The following is a 22,211-nucleotide window of genomic DNA, read 5'->3' as shown; positions in this document are numbered from 1 at the left end:
TTAGGTTCTTGTATTTCAAAAATTACTATTAAAAACAAAAAACTACAAAAACTATTTTACATAATTTCTTGAAAACTTTCTTGCTACAGTCTGTTTTGATTTGTAAATTTCAGGACCCTGTACAATTTAAAAAATAGAATAGCAATCTGCAACGTTGATTAATCATATTATGTAATAAGTCTTTTACTCGATCATTTCCATCATTTCTTGTTATTTTCTTGCAAATCAACAAATCTTGAAAGAAATAAAAAAATAAGACCGAAAGACAAATCTTCTCGTATCGATGTTGTTGCTATTTTCGTCGATGCAGTTATGCTATTTGCTGGTGCATCGGGTTGAGTGATGAACCGTAAATACCATGTCCACTTGGAAACAATAAGGTGTGCATGCTTCATGAGTACATGCAACGCTCTTACGTAGATTGATACATAAAATATAATGTGTGAAGTATATTCCGGGCACGGGGAAGAACAGTCGGAATTTTATGGTTACGGTTGCAATATTTATGGCAGCGAAATTCTGGCGCACATGTACAGATGACGGAATACGAGAGGAATCGACATTGATGAGGAGACCTTTCTCCCTTTTACAGTGATTTCACGCTAACGAGACTTTTCAGCCCCGTGTGTTAAACATTCGGCTCGCGTAATAAAAAAAATATACAACGTTCATATGACTATGCGATCACAGTGTATAATTGTATCGCTAATGAATTATGTCACCGAGATGGATATGACATTATGCAATCACGGACAAGAGCGTAATTTCGTGTAATATTTATAACATTAAATTTTAGATGTAAATTACCAAATTTAATTGACTAACTTTATTAAAATTATATTGAATTTATTTATATACGTGTCATATATATACGTTTTAAATCTCAAATTGTTTTTAATTGGAATAATAGTTAAAAAAATAATCGCTGGAAAAATTTCATTAATATTTATTATTTTGTTGAATATTTTATAGCATATATAATATAGCTATATAAGTCATTCGTTAATAAAATATCATCGAGAACTGGGTTCACTGTTTATTGCAAGACTATTGAAAAATACGTATAACATAGATGTAATAACATTTTAATATTAAACGAAAAAATTATTACATCATATTACAGTCTTTTATGTTATTGATTTTGAAATATTAATCATTTGATATACAAATCATTTTTAACAAAAATAAAATAAAATAATTTGTAATATTTTTTTTATGTCAAAAGAGTTCCTTCTATTCTCTTGTTTCTAGATTATTCCTACACAATTTTAATTTGCATTTTTAATGTAGGTTGTTCCTCGAAATCATTCATTTGGATATAACGCGATTAATGTTTCTATATAGTTATATCCATTTATAACAACCGCACCAGTTCTCAAAAATAAAAAATTCACATTTGCGAACATTCAATCTCGTAGAGAGCGGTGGTTTAAAAATGTTGAAATTTCCAGCGCTCTCGTACCAAACTCTCTTTCTCTTTTGCAAGCATTTTTGCGAAACTTTCGGCATCCTGAGCGCGATCATCGACACGCAAAATTTCGGATCGAAAGCGAAGAGTTTCGTCCAGTATCAACATTTTGTACATCCCGCATTTCGTCCCGTTGTTTTAATATCCCTTTGACGCAATAGCAGCAGGTCGTGTCCGCCGGGATTTTTGCGCCGAAAATATTAAAATGGACGGAGGGATGGAGAAAACACACACAATGTGACACACATACGCGCACACAACATGCTCACGCGCGCGCACACAGATATATTGGAATGCACGTACAAAAAGGTGCCGAGTAAGAAGAACGGAACCGTACATCAATGGCTACCCAAAGCGCGTTCAAATTCCTCGTGATTAAAATCTAGTGTAAACGGCTTTTACTGCACCCTCGTGTTCTCTACACATTTTTTTTTATTTCCAGCAAAACCGGCCGTTCGCACTCTTTCGCGAGTTAACATGACGTAACCAGACTTCGGGAAACTACGTATTGCGTATTGTACTCAAAATGAACCGCAGTTCGCCAATATCGGCCAAATTGGCTATTGGCAGTTATATCTATTTTGGAAAAAAAAAAGCTAAAAAGTATATTTTACATATGTGCTTAAAAAATATTTTTTTATGTATGTGCTTAAACAATAATAAAAGAAAATAAAAATAAAAAAATAATAATAATATAAGAAGAAAGATACAAATAGAATTATTATCGATAACAATAACAACTAAACGGGATTTTCCCACGAACTTGGCGTCCGCGTAGCGTTTCGTCGCCCAATTTAAAGTTTTTCCCGATCATCAAGCTCCCATTGTTTCCGGGATGATCGAAAGAAATAAGTGGGTAGGGACTCTAACGAGTCGGGACAACGCGATCTCGTGCTGAAAGAAAAGTTAAAGGCGCGCGAAAAAAAGAAGAGAACAACTTGAAGTATCGACTAAGGGAGTCGGAGACCTGGGTGCACTATTGTCGTTGTCGTCGTTGGCTATCTTCGAGTCAAGTTAATGCACCGAGCATTGGCCACACGCAGTCGTGCATACAAACGAGGTGCGTCGTACGACATGCAAATACCGTCATATAATTGCTGGTGTCACGCAATCGACTCGACAGCGCCGCGACGACGACAATGACGACGACGTTTTGATACGAAGCCATATCCGTTCCCTAGCAAAAAATTGTGTATCGGGAGATGTTTGTTAACGACAAAAAAAGAAATTCGATAGAACGAGATGGCGAGCACCTCGCACGAAATCGACAAGACGGTATTAATAAAAATAAATGATTCCCTACTCGGTAGATTGATGATATTGCTCATTGTTCGCGAGGTCAATATTTTCAGCCATATAATTTGTCGATTGTTTAACGATAAATCTAAATATATTCAAATACTATCCAGATATAATATATTCAAGTAAAAGAATTTTAATTAAAAATTTTATTAAGATAAATAAATGTAATAATCACATATAATTTTTATGTAATTAAGAGAACAAATTAAAAAAATTTTCTCACTTTATTTAAATACCTCGAGATATATATTATAAACGCACAACTTTAATGTTCAAAATATCTCTTCTCGTTCTCAGCATCAGAAAATAAAGCTTTTACAAAATAAATAAATATGTATATACATTTTTTACACCAATAAAATAATTTAGATTGTTGTGTGGAAACGTCTATTCCGCAAATTTGGACAGCAAACTGTATGTCGCTGTGCTATTCGCTTCACCGTCCAAATTTTCAAGTGGAAATGGTCGAGCAATAGGGAGGACAGGGAGTACAGCCAGCAATAAGCGCGACGATGTCGTAAACGACATTAATCCGCGCCACCCCGGAGAAGTGCATTTATAAGCCACCCCTGGTTTCACGCCGTACTGAGGATAATTTACACTCACGTGGTGCACCAACCGTATAATTTAAAACGTTGATGTACGCGCTTTATTAGTTCGACGATTACGTGTTTTTCTCTTTTTCCTTCAATATCGCACAATATTAATTGGTAAATGAAATATAGCAAGAACGTGTGCAGTTTTGTAATAATAGAATTTAAACGCATTCATATTATTGTAGCAATATAACGAATGATGATTATATTAACTCTTGAACGAGAATAAAAATAATTATCTTAAATTTCAAATTACATGAGCATAATATAAATGTATTATTTTTTATTTTAAAAGTGTAAAGCAATTGTAACAATAATTCTAAACGTACAATAATAAACTGTAATCAAAATGTATATATATACGTACGATTAATTCTGATATATTTTTTCTCTCGGAATTATCACTAAAAAAATTAATTTAAGCAAGGTGATGGAATTTGTTGCAATTTATACGTAGTTATCCCTTTTCATATTTTTACAACAAAAAGATATTTTACAACGTTCAAGATTAAATCGGGTTTATGTCGATCGCCACAATTCGATCAATGTTAAAGAGCCGGTCAGAGGAGAAAAACAGGCGATGCAAAGCGCGCGAAGGTGAAGCGCCGCGACACGAGAGGCAGGAGGAAACGTCGGTGCCGTTGCACTTGTGTCGTTGCAATCGCATTACATCGCCGCGACCGCGATGCATACGAAGTAATCTCGTCGCGGTGGGCCCAGACAAGCTGTCGCCGTGGCGCATTCTTGCGGGTGACTTTAGACGAACAGAGACGGAGATACGCACACCGCTCGAACGTGCGAAAACAAGGACGAGAAAACCGAGATAATACAGTTAGACCAAGACAGTCGGAAACGCGCAATCGGGAAATTTCACGAGATATGAAAACGACAAAGAGAGAGAGAGAAGGAGAGAAAGAAAGAGAGAGGAGAGATGGCGAAGATGGCAGTCGATAACATTCAGAGAAGCTTGATGCCTCTGTCGTAAATTGTAGCGGCATGAAAAGCACGAGGGAACATCCTTCCCACTGCAATTTTCGTAACTTCTTTCGTAGTGCATAAACGATTTATTACATCTATTTCCGAGCATAGCGTTTAACTATTTTTTTTTTTATATTTATGATTGTGCGATATATATTTTACTGCGCAAAGTTTCTCTCGTGTTTCAACTTCAAGACTACCCTTACAGCATTTACTTTGCACCTGCAACGCACAATTTCCTCGGCATTTTGTACTGTAATACTGCATAAACGTGAATGTATAAAAGAAAACATATACCGTCGGTGCGCTTGCTAATTCACTAATAGTAACATCACCGCGCTACTTTGAAATTCCTATACCTTCGTTCTTCTATCTAATTCCTGAATCCTCTTTGTCCCCCGTCCGGCCGAAGTTAATTATTCATGCGCTCCATTTTGCCACGTTTTACTTTCATGACCGCTAATAACTCGGGATCTGCGTCTAATCGAATTTATGCAAATGACAATTAGATGTATACAGATACGTTCTGCCCGTATGTATCCCCGTATACATATTTCGTATATACATATACACCGGATAGAACAGTTTACCGGAATTACTCGGTTGCCTTTGTTGTCTCGATAAATATGCAAAAATGTTTCGTACAGAAATTGGTTAGAAAGAGAATAATACTTGTAATATAAGCAGCAGTTATCGCATAAAATTTTTAAAAAGTATAACAAGGTGTAACAAGGGAAATGTTACGTAAAAAATTTTCTTTGTTTAATATAAAAATCATAAAAAAAAAACGTTGCTTGTCGCCAACAAAAACATTCGAAAGATCGAGGTTGATGCAATTATTTGGGAAATGCACAGAATTACGAATGAAAAGCGCGCTGTTTCATTATCTAGCTGTCAGCTGTACTTATATTAACATTAACGAATTTTAATTAAAACGCCTCGTTATAGCAGGTAGCATATGTTCGAATAATTACCGCCCAGTGTATCTTGGACATTTTGGACTTTAGTTATAGTGTTCGCGTTTCGTGATACGTCCAGCTTGTACTTATACCATATATACGCCGGATTTATAATTCTGACGATTTTCAAATTGTGCAAAAACGAGGTGGAGGAAAATTTGAAACAAGAGAAAAACAGAATGACATAAAGAGCAAATTGTAGCTGTCAACTGACTGTCGTAAAATAGAAGCAAACTAAATGCTAAAAAATTATGTAGCAAAAGATACGCGTTTTATTCTATTATAAAAAATCTCTCTATTTCGTTAGAAAGCGCAATAATTAACTGATATAAAGGATAAAATATTTTTATCCTTTATATCATACATTTATAAACTAAAAAATGGTAAAGTTCGTGCAACTTTTTCAGATCTTTATATACAAATGGATATTTTTGAAACTTAACGTGTATTTCGAGGCAAAGTTTTGTTTGATTTAACTTGATACACGGCGAAACGCGAAGGTTAAACGAGCATTAACGTAGATGCATAAATCGTAGATGCACCATAACATAATTCACATTGCAGACGACATTACTCACCGGCAAGAACCCCGGCCATGTAAACCGCGGCGATCCTCAGGCTTCCGTGAACCATTTCCAAGGGAAGTCCCACGACCACCTGTACCCCCAGGTTAAACAGCAGGTGAAGCCACCTGAAAAGAAATGTAACCGCGCGGTAAATTACTAAGGCATGTCAATTGTTCTGTTGGAGCACGAGATGCTTCAGGAATTTAATTCAATTATGCCGCAATTTGCATGCAAGCAACCTCTGGAATACGTCTACGGCGTATGTGCTCCATTATTGCAGGATCAATCGCAGCAACCGCGCGATGTATTACAGTGAATTACAATATTAAGACCTTTTTTCAATACAACGATTATAGCAGAGTCGTTGAAAGATAAAAATCACCTACTATTTATTATAAAATTAATTAACAAATAATTATCATACCGACGCAAAGTATCGCGGTCATTTATATCGATACAGCCGTCACTATATTATAAAATAATTAGGTATTACAAATAATTGGGTAACGGGGAGCTCCCTCATCTTCACGTGCCGTCACAAAGTTTAACCGCGAAACCCGAGTTAACACGTCGGTATAACTTCAGCCGCCAAAGATCTCGGAAGTTCGCGATGTAGATCCGAGAAAGGAAAGGTTGTCGTTAATCGTGAATTATAACGCCGCGGGCAGTCGGCTATAGTTTTAATTAGGAACATCTCGTTAACGCGGGATGTTCCCCTCGCCGCGCCGGCAGATAAGACTCGACGACGGGACCAGTCAGGACGGCGAGGGAGGAAAAGACGAAAATGCGACGAGTCCGATTCGCGGTGGATCCCCGCGCAGGCAGTTCGTGACTATCGGCGGCAGCCGAGAGAATTACGTTAATTGTGCCTCTCCATTCTCTTCGGACGGCGGAGGAAGGAGTGGATCGCGGCCAAACAATATTCTTGTTCGCTCGGGGCGTCGTTTCGACAAGGAGTGTACCACCGAGAAGGTTACCGGAGAGCGCCGGCGGAGTGAAATAATTGCGAGATACCAGCCGCGGTCGGAGGAAAGTTTTATCAGCGACTTCTCGGCCGCAGAAACACGAAAATCCGATACCCGGCCGTTATCGCGAAACTTCGGCCGACTAATTATTACATCTCGCCGAGGCGTTGGCGCGCGCGCGCGCGCGCGCATGCAAGTGTCAGACGTGATGTCGGACGGGAGGCAACAATAAATCTCGCGGGAGAAACGGCGTAGTTTCGCACTTTCATGAAATACCGCGAAATGCGAGTAAAACGGAAGGAAAATAAACGTTTACGCCACGGCGGTATCTCGGCGTCATTGGGTCGAGATTAGAAGCGAAAGGGTCGGGAGGGAATGAGAGGGATTCTGAGCGAATTCGGTGGCGAAACGGCTGGAACAGAAGCAACGATAAGAGGCAGAGCGATACGATCGGGACCAAGTTGATCCTCGGATAATTCGGCCGACCAGCCGTGGCTATCGGCGAAAGAAAGCGAGGAGGAGGGACCTGCGGTGCAATTATGAATATTATCTTGCCGTAAGAGGGAACTTTCTAAGCTCGGAGAATGATCGTTCTTCTTATCTACCGTGTCGCACGCTCGGGAGCGTGGAAAATCTCAGAGAGCGATTCCAGTTGACACGGTCGCGAGATCTGGGCGTCGTGAGAGCGCGCGCTATTATCTTTTACTATGGTACAAATAATTCTGTTATAATACGACAGAGCTCGATTGTATCAGAAGACAAGCACTTTATCCTAATCTACGGGAGCACGTTACTTTTACGCTCCCCAGAAATATTTCATTCCCCTAGGAATTACTTTGCTTTTCAGAGTCCCATGTAAAAAGAATAAGAGTTAAACACACTTATAAATTATTTTACCTTTAATAATACTTTTCTTGGGGATTTTTTGTGGGTTATCACATTTTTAAAAATAAGAACATGTTTAATAAAAGAAAAAAATCAAACGTCGATAAACTTACCGACTATTTAAAGTAGACACTTTATTCTGTGACGAATCCTAGTATATCTCTTAATTTAAGCGAGCCTCCGTTAAATCGGTGACGTGAATTTCTTACGTCGGCTGAATTTTTCCCGGTGGAACGAGACTCGATTAAAAAGAGAGAAAGAAAAACGATTCCGTGGAGGTTTCCTTGTATCAGGGCACGGTCGGCCGCAATTAGCCTGCATATACCGTACTCCGGTAGCCGCGACGTGCGCCTAGGAAGCGACCAATTTGCATCGAGTACGAGTCTAATAGTCGTCGTGCGCCCTGTCGCAATGCGGTCAAACGGAAAGAATGCGATCGCGCGCGTCGAAACGCTCGAACGTCGTTTGCGTCGCCGCCGGTCACCATCGGACTTCGTCGACAGAAATGCCACGATCCGTGCGGTCGTCGCCATTACCGAGAAACGAAGTCGATCGAGGGGAGGGGGAGAGGGGGGACGAAGGCAGGGGACAAGCGAGGCAATCGTGATTAGGTCAGAATTAAATCAACGTTCGGAATTCCAACGGGTTTCTTGCCGCCTCGTTGCCGCGCGAATGCAAATGGCGAATGCCCCTCCGATCGTAAGGGCGGAAAACCGGAGGTCGCCACCGCGTCGGGACGTGATGTATAGGCGTCGATACGTTTTCAGAATGCAATCGTCGGAATGGAACGCGCGTAAGGAGGCGTCGCGACGTGCCCGAATGTGGGAGGGCGGTTCGTAAATTTTCGGCTTTGCCAGGGATGGTGCTATCCGCCGATGGCGAACTTGGACTGGACTTTTGCACGACTGTCTCTTTTTCAACGGATTATAACAAGTTCTCTGTAAATATTTAATTCTGCTTTGCCCGACGAGCAGCAAAAAGTTGGAACTTCTGACAATTTGTTTGTGTCTCACGCAATTCGAGATGGGCGAAATTTTTTACCAACTGGTGTTTTTACAAAATTACTTCCCATTTAAAGAAAAAGTGTAAATTTCTAATATTAACATAATTGACAAATTAACAAAATGAATGAATTAAATATCTTCACGCTAACATGTGCTTTCTCTGTTTAAACACTGTTTATCTATTTAATAAAGCGCATTATTGAGCTTCGTCATTACGTATGGATAAGAGGAATAGTATCAACCGCATAAATTAATGCTTCAGCGAAATCAATATGCATACCCCAGCGACGTTCGATAAAACGGTGTCTACCATTGAATAATGGCTTGCACCTCTCTCGCAATCGGCAAAATCTGCTCTTAAGACATTCGAGTCACGATAAGGTTTTCAGATCGACCACACCAATTTCGGTTAATTGGATACCAATTAGATGAATCTCGGGGCATTGCGACGGCGGGACGAATTACGACGGATTTCTTGGGCTTTCGCGCGAGTATGATCCGCCCGGCTTTTTCCACAGCCATCTGTTTTGGTCCACGACAGGAGGTGGCGGTGTCGTTCGAAGACCGAATTTCCATTCGACGACGAATACGAATGACGGTAACCGGGCGCCTCCTACGACGGGTATCTATTCGTTTTATCGTTTTCGTCGTGTCGTCCAGGTAGTGAGAAGGACCGACGACGGGCTTCCAATTTCGACGATTGCGTACTTACGATGAATCACAATGCGATCGATACCTATTCATAGATTGCCTATTCTAAAAATGTGAAGAGTATTCCGAGAATAAACGATCAGTTTACAAAAAAGTTCCTTTTATTAGTACTATTTAATTTTAAATGTATGTTACATAAATGGCAAGAACTTCAAGCGAAGTATATTTAAGACTGGTTGTAAAAATGTTTACAAAATCTAAGCGTTTAAATTCCCATTAAGCATTCTGTGAAATTTTCATTAAGAAAAGAATCGACTGCATATTCGCGCAGGGGCAAAGAGAATTAAATTATTCTGAAAGAAATTAAAATTTTAGGTAATAATTACAGAGCACTTTGGGTAATAAAAGAGTAAGACTGATAGCGTACCCGACGTACCTAGACAGCTGCGTTTAATTCGACAATTCGCGATAATTCGCGGGAAACCAGGATCATGTAAATGGATCAAAAGTATTATCGAACACAGTCGGTGTCGGTAACTTCGTACGAAGCGAGAATGAGGGGATAAAGTTCCCGAGCAAGTTGACTCTAATGTTCCACGGAGCGCAAGTGGTTTCGTCAGCGCCTCTAACTACTTGCTAGTAGTTAATTACGCGCCGAAAACTTCTTACTTACGACGAAAGACGAAGGCATGGACGAGCCCGTCGATGTCAGTGATGTCTCAGCAGTCGGTGAGTTTGTTTCGGGGAAATCTCCACCTTGATTCTATTGACAGATTCTTTGACCAATTCGGCGTCAATCTCTCCTCTCAATTTATGACGCGCTGGCAGTTCTCGAGTTATAAGCGATCGAATGCAAAGGAAGTTTGACAGATCGAATCTGAGATTAAGTACCTCATCATATCGCGATTCTTCAAAATTTTAAATCTCGAGGGATGTCAAGATTATCAAGAGGTTCGCTGCAGGATATAAATTATTTAATAAGTTTTTGCCTTATCCAATTGACAATTAATTGCATTTCCGTAATGGTCGCTTTTAGAGAGAGAGAACTGAATGTAATTGCGTGTGCAATTTGTTTGACAATCTTTCACGAGACTTTTCATTCTCACGGAGGACGGGCTGGCGAAAGTTTCGATCCACATGGCGCGCGTCGCGTAGACGAGAGGCGAGAGGGACATCTCGGAGATATTAAGGAGCACAGCCTCCGGCGCATTTATGCGACATTAAAAGGACTCGTGGCATAATGGTGTGTCGTCGCGCTCGTCGCGCATGCATAATGCCGCATCGGCAGCGCACGAGTGACGAGGGCTTATAAAAGCGATGGGATGGTGGACATCGTTATTTAAATTGAGCTACGAATCGGGCGCATTCTCCTTTTTTTTTTTTTCATCCTCCTACTCTACGGTGGAGAAACTTTGGCATGATTTACGAAGCCCAAAAGAGAGAGCCACGTTCGCGAGCGTTCTCACGAAAGACAGGGCATTATCTCCCGTCTGCGTGTTGCATCACTAGTATTATAATAGCATGTAGATTTTTTTTATAAAGACTTCAGTGTGCTTAATAAAACGTGGATACTATTCAATTTTTTTCTCTACATTTTAATGAGCTACATATCGAATGAAACTAACGACAGAGAAAGAGAGAAACATATCTCGTAATACTAAATTAACTAAATTTAATTTATAAGTAAATATTATATAAAGTATTTTTATATATGTAATATATATAATTTAAATTATTTCATTTTTAATTTAAAATAACGCTCTTCTCTTCACGTGACCATCCTCGAGTTAAAAAAATTTAATCTCTTATGTATCAATTTATTTTATAAAAATCGTCTGCTTAGCATGCTATTTAGCGAGGAAAATAAAAACTCTTCGCCGGATTCTTGCTAGCCGTTTTTTTTTTGACACGGATGTCGCGCGTGTTCGGCAACAATTGTCGACGAGGGCGCAACAAAGCGGCCTCGTGAATTCAAGCTTGATTCGCGCGAATCGATGTGCCAGTGGTGACGAAATACGGAAGCGTGTCCTGTGTCTGGCTACGCGATCCTTTCGGCGCGGTATTTTGCGGACTCGACGATACCATTGTGTCCGCTCTGACAACGCGCTGCCGCCGGCGCGTTGACTTCCCGCAATTACGGCGATTGTCTCGATTTTTCCGCGCTTTCGGCTTTCTCACGACCGCGCGCGAACGCGGAGGAAGAAAGACGGACGAAGGAGACGTGCGGGGAGAAATAGGACGGAGACGCGGCTTCGGAGCACGACGGCAAAGACAGTTTTCACATTAATAACGGAGGAAGCTCGATAACGTCTGGCGGAGGTAACGGACGTTACGCGGAGACGGAAAAAGGCGCTCGATAGCGCGGAGCCATCTTGTTTTTATAATTAATCGCCTGTCGCCCGGCTGAAGCGTCAGGCTTTTTACCCGTCGATTATGGATCGCGCTTTTGGTCTCTTCTGGCAGCTCGTGTGTCACCGCTGATGCATTATACCGCTTATCATAACCCCGATTTATACCAATTAGCGTAACCGACACGTAGTGCTCGCGGCGTCGCACGCTGTAACCGAAGCCGATCGACGCAACATAAACGCAAATTAAAAACGAAAAAAGAAAACTCACGATTGCTTCATTATTCTTTTTCCCTGCAATATGTACGGTTTACGCAATTCTGAAACGTATCTACTCACGCGCGCGTAGAGTATCTTACTCGGAGAGAGATCCGTCCTACGAACGAATTCATCAGCTCCTACGAAATTTATCTTCGACTTAGCGCGCGCACCTTACTACGTATCTTAAACCGTTCTCAAGCTCTTTCGGGATCACGTAATGCTCGGAGAAATGACTTTTGATGGACGCATACGGGGCGTTGCTCATATTAATAATCCAACAGCCACGAGAACGCGAATCGACAAAAGAAGTTAACCGGTAAAAGGAAAGACAAAGACAGATGCAGCAGAAAGAAGAGTTTCAGGAGAGAAGAAGTACAAATAAAGAATATTACATACTCTTTCTCTCTCTCTCTTCTCGTCTCCAAGACTAAAATCCCGTTTGAATAATAGTATGACAGTAAAGTGCTGTAACGGTGCAGCAAGTATTAAGTACTAGCAGCATTAAAAGACCGTGAGCATGGGCAAATTACATAAGCAAGAAAAAATGTATAATACACATCAAGGTTGGTACCACATTAAGGTAGGAAAAAAAAGAGAGAGGTTAATAAAAGAAATGTTAATAGTATCGATCCACAAATTTAAAGGAAAGTAGGACAAGGAAAAATTAGCGTGAAGATAAACTTTAATGAGACACGCAGAACGTAAAGAGAAATAAAAGAGAAAAAAATACGATGTGCTAAGAACAAAAAAGCCTAATATCAGATGTGCAATAAGAGGGAGCGAAGAGAATAAAAGAGAAAAAAAAAGGAAGGGAACGAGAGAGAAAGAGTAGGGGAACGCGAAGATTGGGCGAGCACACGCTTTCTATAGGAAGGAAAACAGCGGTGAGGTCACTCTTATCGCCGTTTCCATACGCACGTACGGAAAACGGTCGTCTTATCTGGCATTTCCATGAATAATTTAGAGAGCTTCGCGCGTTGAAAACTTCAACTTAGATAAAGAGAGAGAGAGGAGGGAGGGGGATGAAGAACGAAGGCGGCCGTACGATCTCATCTCTTGATCTCCTTTCTTCTCGTGGCAGGAGGAAAGAGGTGCAGAAATGTTGATGCGTCCAGAGGAATGTCAGGGATAGGGAAGGAGAAGGACGCGCCACCAAGGGGAGAGCAAAAAAGTCATTCGGCACGATAGAAAGGGGAGAAAGGCAAAAAACCACCGGTGAGAGCGAGAGAAAAGAAAACAAGAGCAAAAGGCGTGATGGAAAAATAGCTGCGAGCGAAGAAAGCCACCTCCCTTCTCCCTGCACTCCACTTTCCCCCTGCGGCGTGGGAGAGTAACGCGCGTGCCGGGACGCTTATACAATTTTGTTTCTTTGTTGAGGCACCGCGCGAATTGAATCGATGTGATGTCAAGCGAAGGTGCGACAATACGACATGTGGTCACAGGGGTTGCAACTGGCGGCAATTAATCGAGTGACTTAATGCCTAACGTCCGAGATGGACACAGGTGGCTGATCCCAGGCGCGCATCTATTTCATCCCGACAGGTCTTCTCGAGCGCACAAGTGTCTTAATAGTATCGATCCACTCTCCGCAATTATAGATAAATTTTCCATGAAGGAGAAAAGGGATTTAAAGTACCGAAAGTAAATTAATATCCTTATATAGTGAACTTTCTTCATTAAAGTATTAAGAGTATTTGTTTAAAAATTTTATCTCCAACGTGTGTAATAGCAATTCTATATACTAAATGTAAAAATAGTTTTTTATCAACAAGAAAATATGCGAAACCTGCATATGAAGTCTATCTGACAATGTACATAAAAAGAATGTTTTGCTGAAGTATCTAAAAATTTAGCTGAATACAGATCTAAAAATAATTTTGTTAGAATTAATTAGAAAAGATAACATAATAAGTTAGTGTAATAAAACATTATTATTATTTAACTTGAGCGTTTTACATAATTATTTTTATTTGACATTTTATTAAATTTTCAGATACTTTAACAAACTTCTCTCTCCGTGTACATTTCATTTTCTTCGTCTATCACTTTACTATACATTTGTAACATTTTCCTCTTTTATATTTATTTTTCTCTTTATTTTTTCTTTGAGAGAGCTAACATTTTTTCCTCAAATATTTCGCAAAATTCAGGTATGTTTGCAACCTACGTTCTCTATTGTTTACAAAATGTAAGAAGCATATTGCACATTTTTTTTAACAGTAAAATTGTGCTGAAATTTGCAGCGTACGCACGAAACGTGTGCAATAGGCTGATTCTGCAAATTTCGGCGAAAAGAAAAAGCAAAAAAAAAAAAGAACGACAAGCATGGCGGGAACGTGGTTTATCTTGATCCCTTTTTCGAGCAGCCGTAATCATAATAATTCGCGTTGCTCCGTGCCGCGATGCCATTGTCGATTTCACAGTCTCGCCCCCTTTTTTTCTCTCAATACAACTCGCATTACCTTAAATGTGATATGACGGTATCGCGATATAATATCACAAAAACGAATGAACCGTGACGACTTAAATTTAGTTTTGTAATTCATCGCCGACGTAATAGCTAGCGCTCAGGAAATAATGGAATCTGTGTCTATACATCGTAAACCTTTTATTTAATCCAGAGTCAAGACTGTTCTGTAAATGCAATTTTCAGTTGATACGAAAAATACAGTCGTCGTCACTCCAAAATTTCACGAAGGTTTTATTGATTTTCTCTCTGTCTCTCTCTCTTTCTCTCTCGTATTTTTCTAATCGCAAATACGCCTCCGACGTCCTCAATAACTTGAATGCGCACTGACGCAGATTTGTTTTTGTATTCATCAGGGCGAAAAATGTTGGTTTGAAACGTTATATAAAGTCGTATCGGTACGTGATATAAAAGCAAACATGTGCTCAAATTACATTGGCGTTTCTCCCGCTGCGATGGAGGAAAAAATTAACGATGCACTTGCATATCAAAGAGGGAACTAAATTGCCGGCGTGTTTTGACGAGGCACGCGGATAATACGGATTGATAGATCCGATCGAGAGATCCGATATTATCGAGACGTGACGTTACAAATATTTGTTAAATACGTGTCGTACATTCGTGAGATACGCGTTTGCAATTACGGAAATAGCTGAATCGTGAGATGGAAAAAAGAAAAAATGAGAATGCGTGCCAAACGTATTGACGGCATGAATACCAATCAAATGTCATAGATGAAGAGAAAATCGTGATACTCACCCAGCGTGCAGGAACATGTAGAAGGCAAACCTCCAGAGCTCGAGCCGCTTGTCTGGTCTGTAAATGAATACACTGTCGATCGGCACCGGGCCGGAAGGATTCACCTCACCCATCGCTACTGTATAGTATGTGAAGAAACCCAGCTGCAAAAAAAAGAAAGGAATATTATTAATAAAAATCAAGATAAATATGTGGGACAATAAATGAGAGGTCTCCATAATAAAACTTCGCAAGCATCACATTTATTGGAGTTAAAATTAAAAAAAAGAATGCTACTAAAAACGCGACACGTACATTACATTAATTATTTTTTTTAATTAAATACTTTTTAATCTTTAATCATAAGTCCGATCGTCCGTTATAACAAACGCTATTGATCTCTAAAATTGATACTTGGAATTATCTCTTGTTTGTCTTAGTTACTCCATAATTCATTACATTATTTTTAAGATAATGCGTCGCTAATGTATCACCCCGCTTAAACTCTGATGTTGTAAAACGTTTTCTTGTGCAATTCTTTCGAGTGGTTTATCTTCCATGCACAAAAGAATCGTAAATGACCGGGCAGCCGTAGCGAAAATACGGAAAAATATCACAGAGGGAAAGAAAGGGTAAACTGGTGTGTTAAAACAACCAAGATTACTCCGACTACGCAGAGTGTTAGGGTACGTGTGATGAATTAGTCACGCAACATACAAAAATGAGCGATGCATGCGTGTTTATATGGAAATGCGCGTCGCAACCTTGCGCTGTGTTAATAAAAATGAATCATTCTCCCTTGCGACATTCAGCAACATTTATTAACAGATCTTGATAATGTCTGAGAAAAAGTTACTATTATAAAAAGAAAAAAAAAATTAATTTCTCAAATGATACATTAACTCATTTTAATGTGATATTATAAAAAAAAAGAATTTTTATGCACAAAGCGACTGAGATTGTTTTGAACAGACGATAATGCGAGATAGAAATTCCCATGAAGCGTTGCAAGCCAAACATTTTAGACATATTTTTATTAGAATGAAATATTCGTTAATTTGAATATTGCGAATTTGGTATTTGCTATTCTCTTTATATGTTCAAGTATTTAAACAATTTCCTGGCAATGTACAAAGCACAAACTAACGGATATCAAATAATAAACATGCATATATAATACATGTATAAACAGTAAACATAAACAATATGTTAATGTCTAGCACGCGTCTACTGAAAATCACGCAATAAAAGTTACGTGATGGAACTCAACTAGAACTCATTTACCTTAATCACGCTAAGCACACCCTATTGCATTCGTCTCGTCGGTGCCTGACCTCGCGGAGAATAAGGGATGACTAAGAAAACGGAGAAATCGGGCGCGCAAGTGAAATGTATGCGCATAAATTGCGCAACTCTTCGCGGAATGCCATCGGCGTTGAAAGGGTTAATCAACGAGGCGGTAGTAACCAAAAGGTACATTGAACCCGTATAACAGCAGCGATAAAGATGTCGACTCGCGAGCGGTTGTAAAAACGCCCGGCGAAAAGACACGGGGAAATAAATAAAAAGAAAAAAAAATCGCGGTCGCGCACGCATTGAGCACGCACGAATGCACCGCGTCGCGTGCAGCGTGTTAATATCTTCTCTCTGATACGAGTCGCGCTTATACTATAGTTTACGCGACGTGACATTTCGCTCGTGAATAAAAAATGCGCTGCGTAAATAAAAACATAAATTTTCCGTCGGAATCTTTTGATTCCGACACGAAAAGCTCTCTGCAAAAATTTAATTGGACATTATCAAGCTGTCAAAATTTATTAAAATTGATTTCACGGAGATAAGTTTTCATTTTTCAATAAACCAACATTATGGTGAGAATAAAATGCACTCCAAATTTGAGATTTTTCTAATGCACCTCTGCGAATAAAATATTTGATTATAAATAGATTTTTAAAAATCTGTAAGGACGTATCTTGTAAAAAACTGACGCAGTCCGCCATCAAATATTAAATTGATGGAACTCGTTTCGAGATACCTTTCTGTTCACCGTCGCGTTCAAAGGAACGGTGTTATCGACGCAATGAAAATGCAAGAAGTCTCACGTGTTACGCAGACATTACGGACACGTGTCACCGTGTGGCGTCGCGCGAGGCGGGGTGGTTCTCTTTTCCCGGCGTCGCGAAGCCGGGAACTTTCGGAATTAAATCGACGGCTTCGCGGTGCGAGCGGGCGGGCCGTAAATAAAAGCGAAAGACGCGCTCCGCGTGCTACGTATTCGTGACTCGGGTTTGTAACCCGGTGACAGGGTATACATGACGGTCGTTTACACGCCCGGATTTAATTTCGCGTTTAGCTTCATGCAAAACTGCGAGGTCGGCGCGGCAATGAGGACCGCCCGTGTCGTACCTTGCCGCTGACGAATCTATCCGAGATTTGGCCTCGGAAATGCGGGTGACAGCGGATGATTTAAAAGGATTCGTCACAGAGAAAAACGAAAGAAAAAATTATGAAGCGTTTTCACGCGCCTTGCACTCACTTTCGTGATAGTTCGGCTGAATGTTACTTCGTGTCAAATGCAGATCTGCATATTGACATTCTTCTCATTTGAAAATTCTCATTTTTGAAAGAAAAATATTAATTTCTTTTATATATCTTTTTTTTAAATACAAATTACGAAGCAAACGTGACCTAATTGTAATTCTAATAAGAATTTTGATAAGGCTTTATTTAGATCATAAAATAATTATATAATATTCTTTTGCTATTAATTATATTACATTGCATTTTATTGTCATTATTTAACGCAATAATAGCCGAAACATAATCGAGGCATCTGATATTCAATGAATCTCATTGACATTACAATGTTAATCCTACTGTGCAAAAGCAGCGATTATCTATGCGAAAGTTAATATTGGAAACAGTCACAAATTCATGGAATTTCAGTTAATTTATTAATATATCTCGAGTTAATATTAAGCGTGGTATATTAATTATGATAATATTTAGGACAGCACCGACCGAATTCGCCCAACGTGTTTCTACGCAAAGAGACTATCCTTGTCGTCCGTAAAAGAACTCCGTAAAAAGATATTGCGCAAATACACAGAGACGCCGTTGCATTATACAAACTATCCAGCGTATTTCGTAAATGACGGCAGCGATATTGCGCGGAAATATTAAAATGACCGAGAGTTCTTTGCTGTGATACGGCGAACGGTTGTTTTGTTCAATAAGGAGGCAGCTCGAGTGAGATCTATCCCGGTTGGTCTGCAAAACACAAAAGCATTCGAGAAATAATTATTCCTCACGCGGTACGCAATCGCGAAAATAATTACAGCCCAAATATGTCATTTCCCTTAGAATATTAGCGTAATTAAAATAATAAACGTCAGATCTGGCATGTAGGCTGCACTTGATGCAATATCCGAATGCCTTCATGCAAGGCATTCAGATCTACATGTCGATCCAACCGCGTCGACAATCTCCTATCTCGCAAGCGGAAGAGACAGAGAGACTTCCCTCACACACGCGGAATTCTTTCGGCAGCCGTCGTCCCGAACGTTTATTACGTCATAATAATCCCGATCGTCTAGTAAGTGAATGTAATGTTTCGGGGGCAGACCGCAGAACGTGGGGCGATATAAATCAGCCAACGTAATATTACGTCGGAACGTGGCGCGACGGCCGCTTATACGCTGTATTGTTTCGCCCAAACCAGGGGGAAACATAATGGCGGAACCCTAAGCATAATACAGGCCCGCGCGTCGCGTCGTTCCGACGGGGAAGCAAGGAGCTCGAGAGAGCGGGCAACAAATTGGTTTTAAGGCCGAGGAGCCACGGCGCTTTCCGCCATTGTGGTCGGGGTATTAATTAGCCGGTTCGGGGAATTTGTTCGCGCGTCTTTTCGTTCTCGCCCTCGCGCTTTCCCAGCTTTTGTATCGTTAATCTTTTTTCGGCAGGAATCCTGGAGAACGAGAACACAATAAAATTTCACAAAAAGAGAATTTTATTATAACGCGTGTAATTTTAATAAATATATTAGTTTAATCCGAGATATATAATAGAGGTTTTCACTCTATATCCTAAAATGAAGAGAAGAGAAATAAATGATATATTTCATTACTTTTCGCTCCATGTCACACCGAGGATTATCGTGTCCAAATTAGTCCGGGGATTCGGCGCACACGAGATGTAAATGGAATGAAATGTATTCTCATCACTGTCGAAGTCTAATTCGTATCGTAATTGATAAAAGCACGCAACTAGTAACATTTATCTGCGATTATACGCCGATGCCAGTAGGAAATAAACAGTACGACGAAAATTATCGAAATAGCTCGCATGGCAGGAAGTAATTATTCGCTGCAATTTCGTTTTAATTAGAGCACTTTGCGGATTTTTATCCGGTGAATAACGCAGGTAAATAATTACTCTATCAATTGCACAAATTTGCGGTACGTTTTAATGACGGTTTATTAATTGCCGCTATTGTGTATGACGGTTATAAGGATTAAACCAAAACGATAGGATGATTATTACCAGAAAACAAACAAAATTGTTATTTATTAATAATTGCACTCGCAAAAGTGAGAAACAAAAAATTATAAAAATAATTTTATTTAAAAAGACACAGTTATAAACTATGATAAAATTTGTTTCAAATCTCTCATGTTTCTTTTAATAGTATACCTAGTAAATTAAAAAAATCACTTCCATAATATTTTATGACATCAAAGACCACGCTGTGTTAAAATTAGTGTCTGGTAAAATTTTTTCAATTTTCTCTAAAAATGCAATTTTTTAATTACTTTCGTAAGCTGTGTTGGTATTGCTACGTGTGTTATTAAAAATAATTAGTTTGAGTTTTAGTATGCAGATTTTTCATTTACTTTATTGGTGATCTTTCCCGCAACATGTTCAGACTTAAATATTATATTTCTCAAATATCAAAAGTGTCGAATAAAAAAAAATATAATTTAAAATAATAAAATTTATAAAGTCACTCACAAGATAATATAATATTAAATTAAAAAATTCTTATAGTTTTTCTTTTCACGTTGCTTTTAAAAAAATTTCTCAAATATTTCCGTTTTGTTAATAATTTATAAAATCGAATATTTGAATCGTTATAAATTTTTATGTATACATCTTAATCATCTATATCTATAGGATGAGGCTTTTACGAATAAACAAATTCTCGAGGCTATTAGTTATCCTAACAAAAACAAGAAGCACTCGGCATCGTGCCACATCAATAACAACGGCGCCTTTTCTGTCCACATCGCTTAATTTTACGGCAAGTGATGCACTTCCGTCGCGCTAATGGAACCGAGAGATCTCCATGAAACACCCTCGATAGTGAGAATCCACAAATAGCTTTACAAAAGTCATTCCCGTGATTTAGCAAAAAATTTTCTTCATTTTCGCTGTACAAATCTAAATTTCTTCCGTTTTCAGTTATCGATTCATTTATTATTAATTACATGCAAGAGTTTATATAATTAATTTAATACATATATTATAGCAATTTTAAAATTTGTTACTTAGAAACTTTTTCTAGCTGTATTCTCGGCCTTTCCTACGTTAGAAGTAAGAAAGATGAGTCGGTGATACTATTCTTGTTAATTACGTTTCTTACAGAAGTCTCGAGGAACGTGAGGGACGTTTCGAGGTTGCAAACGTCTCCAGTCGGATGACGTTGAAAGCTCAGGAAGGGAAATAAAAAAAAAAGTGTAAAAGGAAGAAGACTGGAGAAAGAAATCGATGAAAGAAGGGATAAGAAGAGGGACGCCAGGAGGGCGTTCTTCTTATCCTGAGGGAAGGAAGTAGGAGGATGGAGGCAGAAAGAACAGGCACAGAGGAATGCAAATGGCCGCGTCGGGGCTCGATATGCAAAGGAAGAAATATTTGCGCCGCGCGCGCCGTGGATATAGTACCGCGTGAAAGCCGAGGCCGGGACCTTCTTATCCTCATGAAAGAAGCGGGGATTGAAGGGGGGAGGGATAGGGAATGGCCGGGAAGAGCGGAAAATAAGGTACGTCGACTGTTCGAGTTTTCCGCGGTGAAACGGCGGCACGGTCGCGCATCGATGCATCGCGGGTGCATCGACACGCGATGCAACGCCGTCGATGCCAGTAGCAGCAACGGCACCTGCATTCCGCCGCATTGGGAATTTTATCTTGAGGCTCTATCGATATGAAGATGTTGACCGCGATAGTAAGGCTTGCGTGATAATTTCGTATCGACCTGTTTTTCCTTCCACTTTCCATTAATCCTATCCGCGGTGAAACGCGCGGAGTGGATTGTGGCGTTCGAGGAATATCAATATGGATTGAGCAGATATTGACAGAATATTAAAACAATGGAATTTCTCGCGACAGAAGAGAGAAACAAAAGTAAAAAGAGAAATTCGGGGAAGAAAAATCTCTTCAGTCTGCTTACGTATGTATGTTACAACGTGCGGAAATGTAATAAACAAATGAGCACTTTCGATTATATTGAAAGAAAATGAGGTGGTAGCACGAAATGTGTGTGTGTTTGTGTTATGGCACGATATACTAAATAATTTTATTTTACCGCATAACTACAGTAACACAAAACGCGCAATCATTAATTAAAATAATTCTTCTCATGATAATTTGATCGCTCTGTTCTTTAATTGAATATGCAGCTAGTCTACGTCAATATAAGCACAAGCATATATTATGTAATAAATGTACTCTCCCAGACACTTCTTCTCTTTTCTAAAAAGCCACCTGTATCCGTAACTCTTCGAAGTGCCAACGTGGATCGGCGCGTGGATGCACTTTCCTCGGGTTTACATTCATGGGCGGCAACCAATGGGGAAGCCGAGAAACGTTGTCGGCTTTTCCGCGGCTTACAGGGAGTTTCACGGTTGAATATCCCGACCGGCGCTGATAGCAACGCGTCTATCGTTCGTATTTTCCTCGCCGAGACTGAAAGCTTGGCGAGCTTGAGAAAAATTTGCTCTACGAATAACACGCTTGTTGTCGTTCAACA

The 22,211-nt window shown here is 39.6% G+C and overlaps 1 protein-coding gene across 1 annotated transcript in view; it reads right to left on the bottom strand.

Moving 5' to 3' along the window:
* The window catches only part of LOC105837754 (protein rhomboid), a 379,198-nt gene that overhangs the window by 13,099 nt on the left and 343,888 nt on the right, over positions 1–22,211 (bottom strand). The window contains exons 7-8 of the mRNA XM_012682800.3: positions 15,210–15,352; positions 5,882–5,994 (exon numbers count right to left, since the gene is read on the bottom strand). Of these exons, the coding sequence (XP_012538254.1) occupies positions 5,882–5,994; positions 15,210–15,352 (256 nt within the window). The remainder of the gene's footprint in view (positions 1–5,881; positions 5,995–15,209; positions 15,353–22,211) is intronic.

Source organism: Monomorium pharaonis, chromosome 6, assembly GCF_013373865.1.
Source record: "Monomorium pharaonis isolate MP-MQ-018 chromosome 6, ASM1337386v2, whole genome shotgun sequence".
In the NCBI taxonomy this organism is placed as follows: Eukaryota; Metazoa; Arthropoda; class Insecta; order Hymenoptera; family Formicidae; genus Monomorium; species Monomorium pharaonis.
The sequence above is the reverse complement of the archived record's forward strand: the minus strand, read 5'-3'. Positions and strand labels throughout refer to the sequence as shown.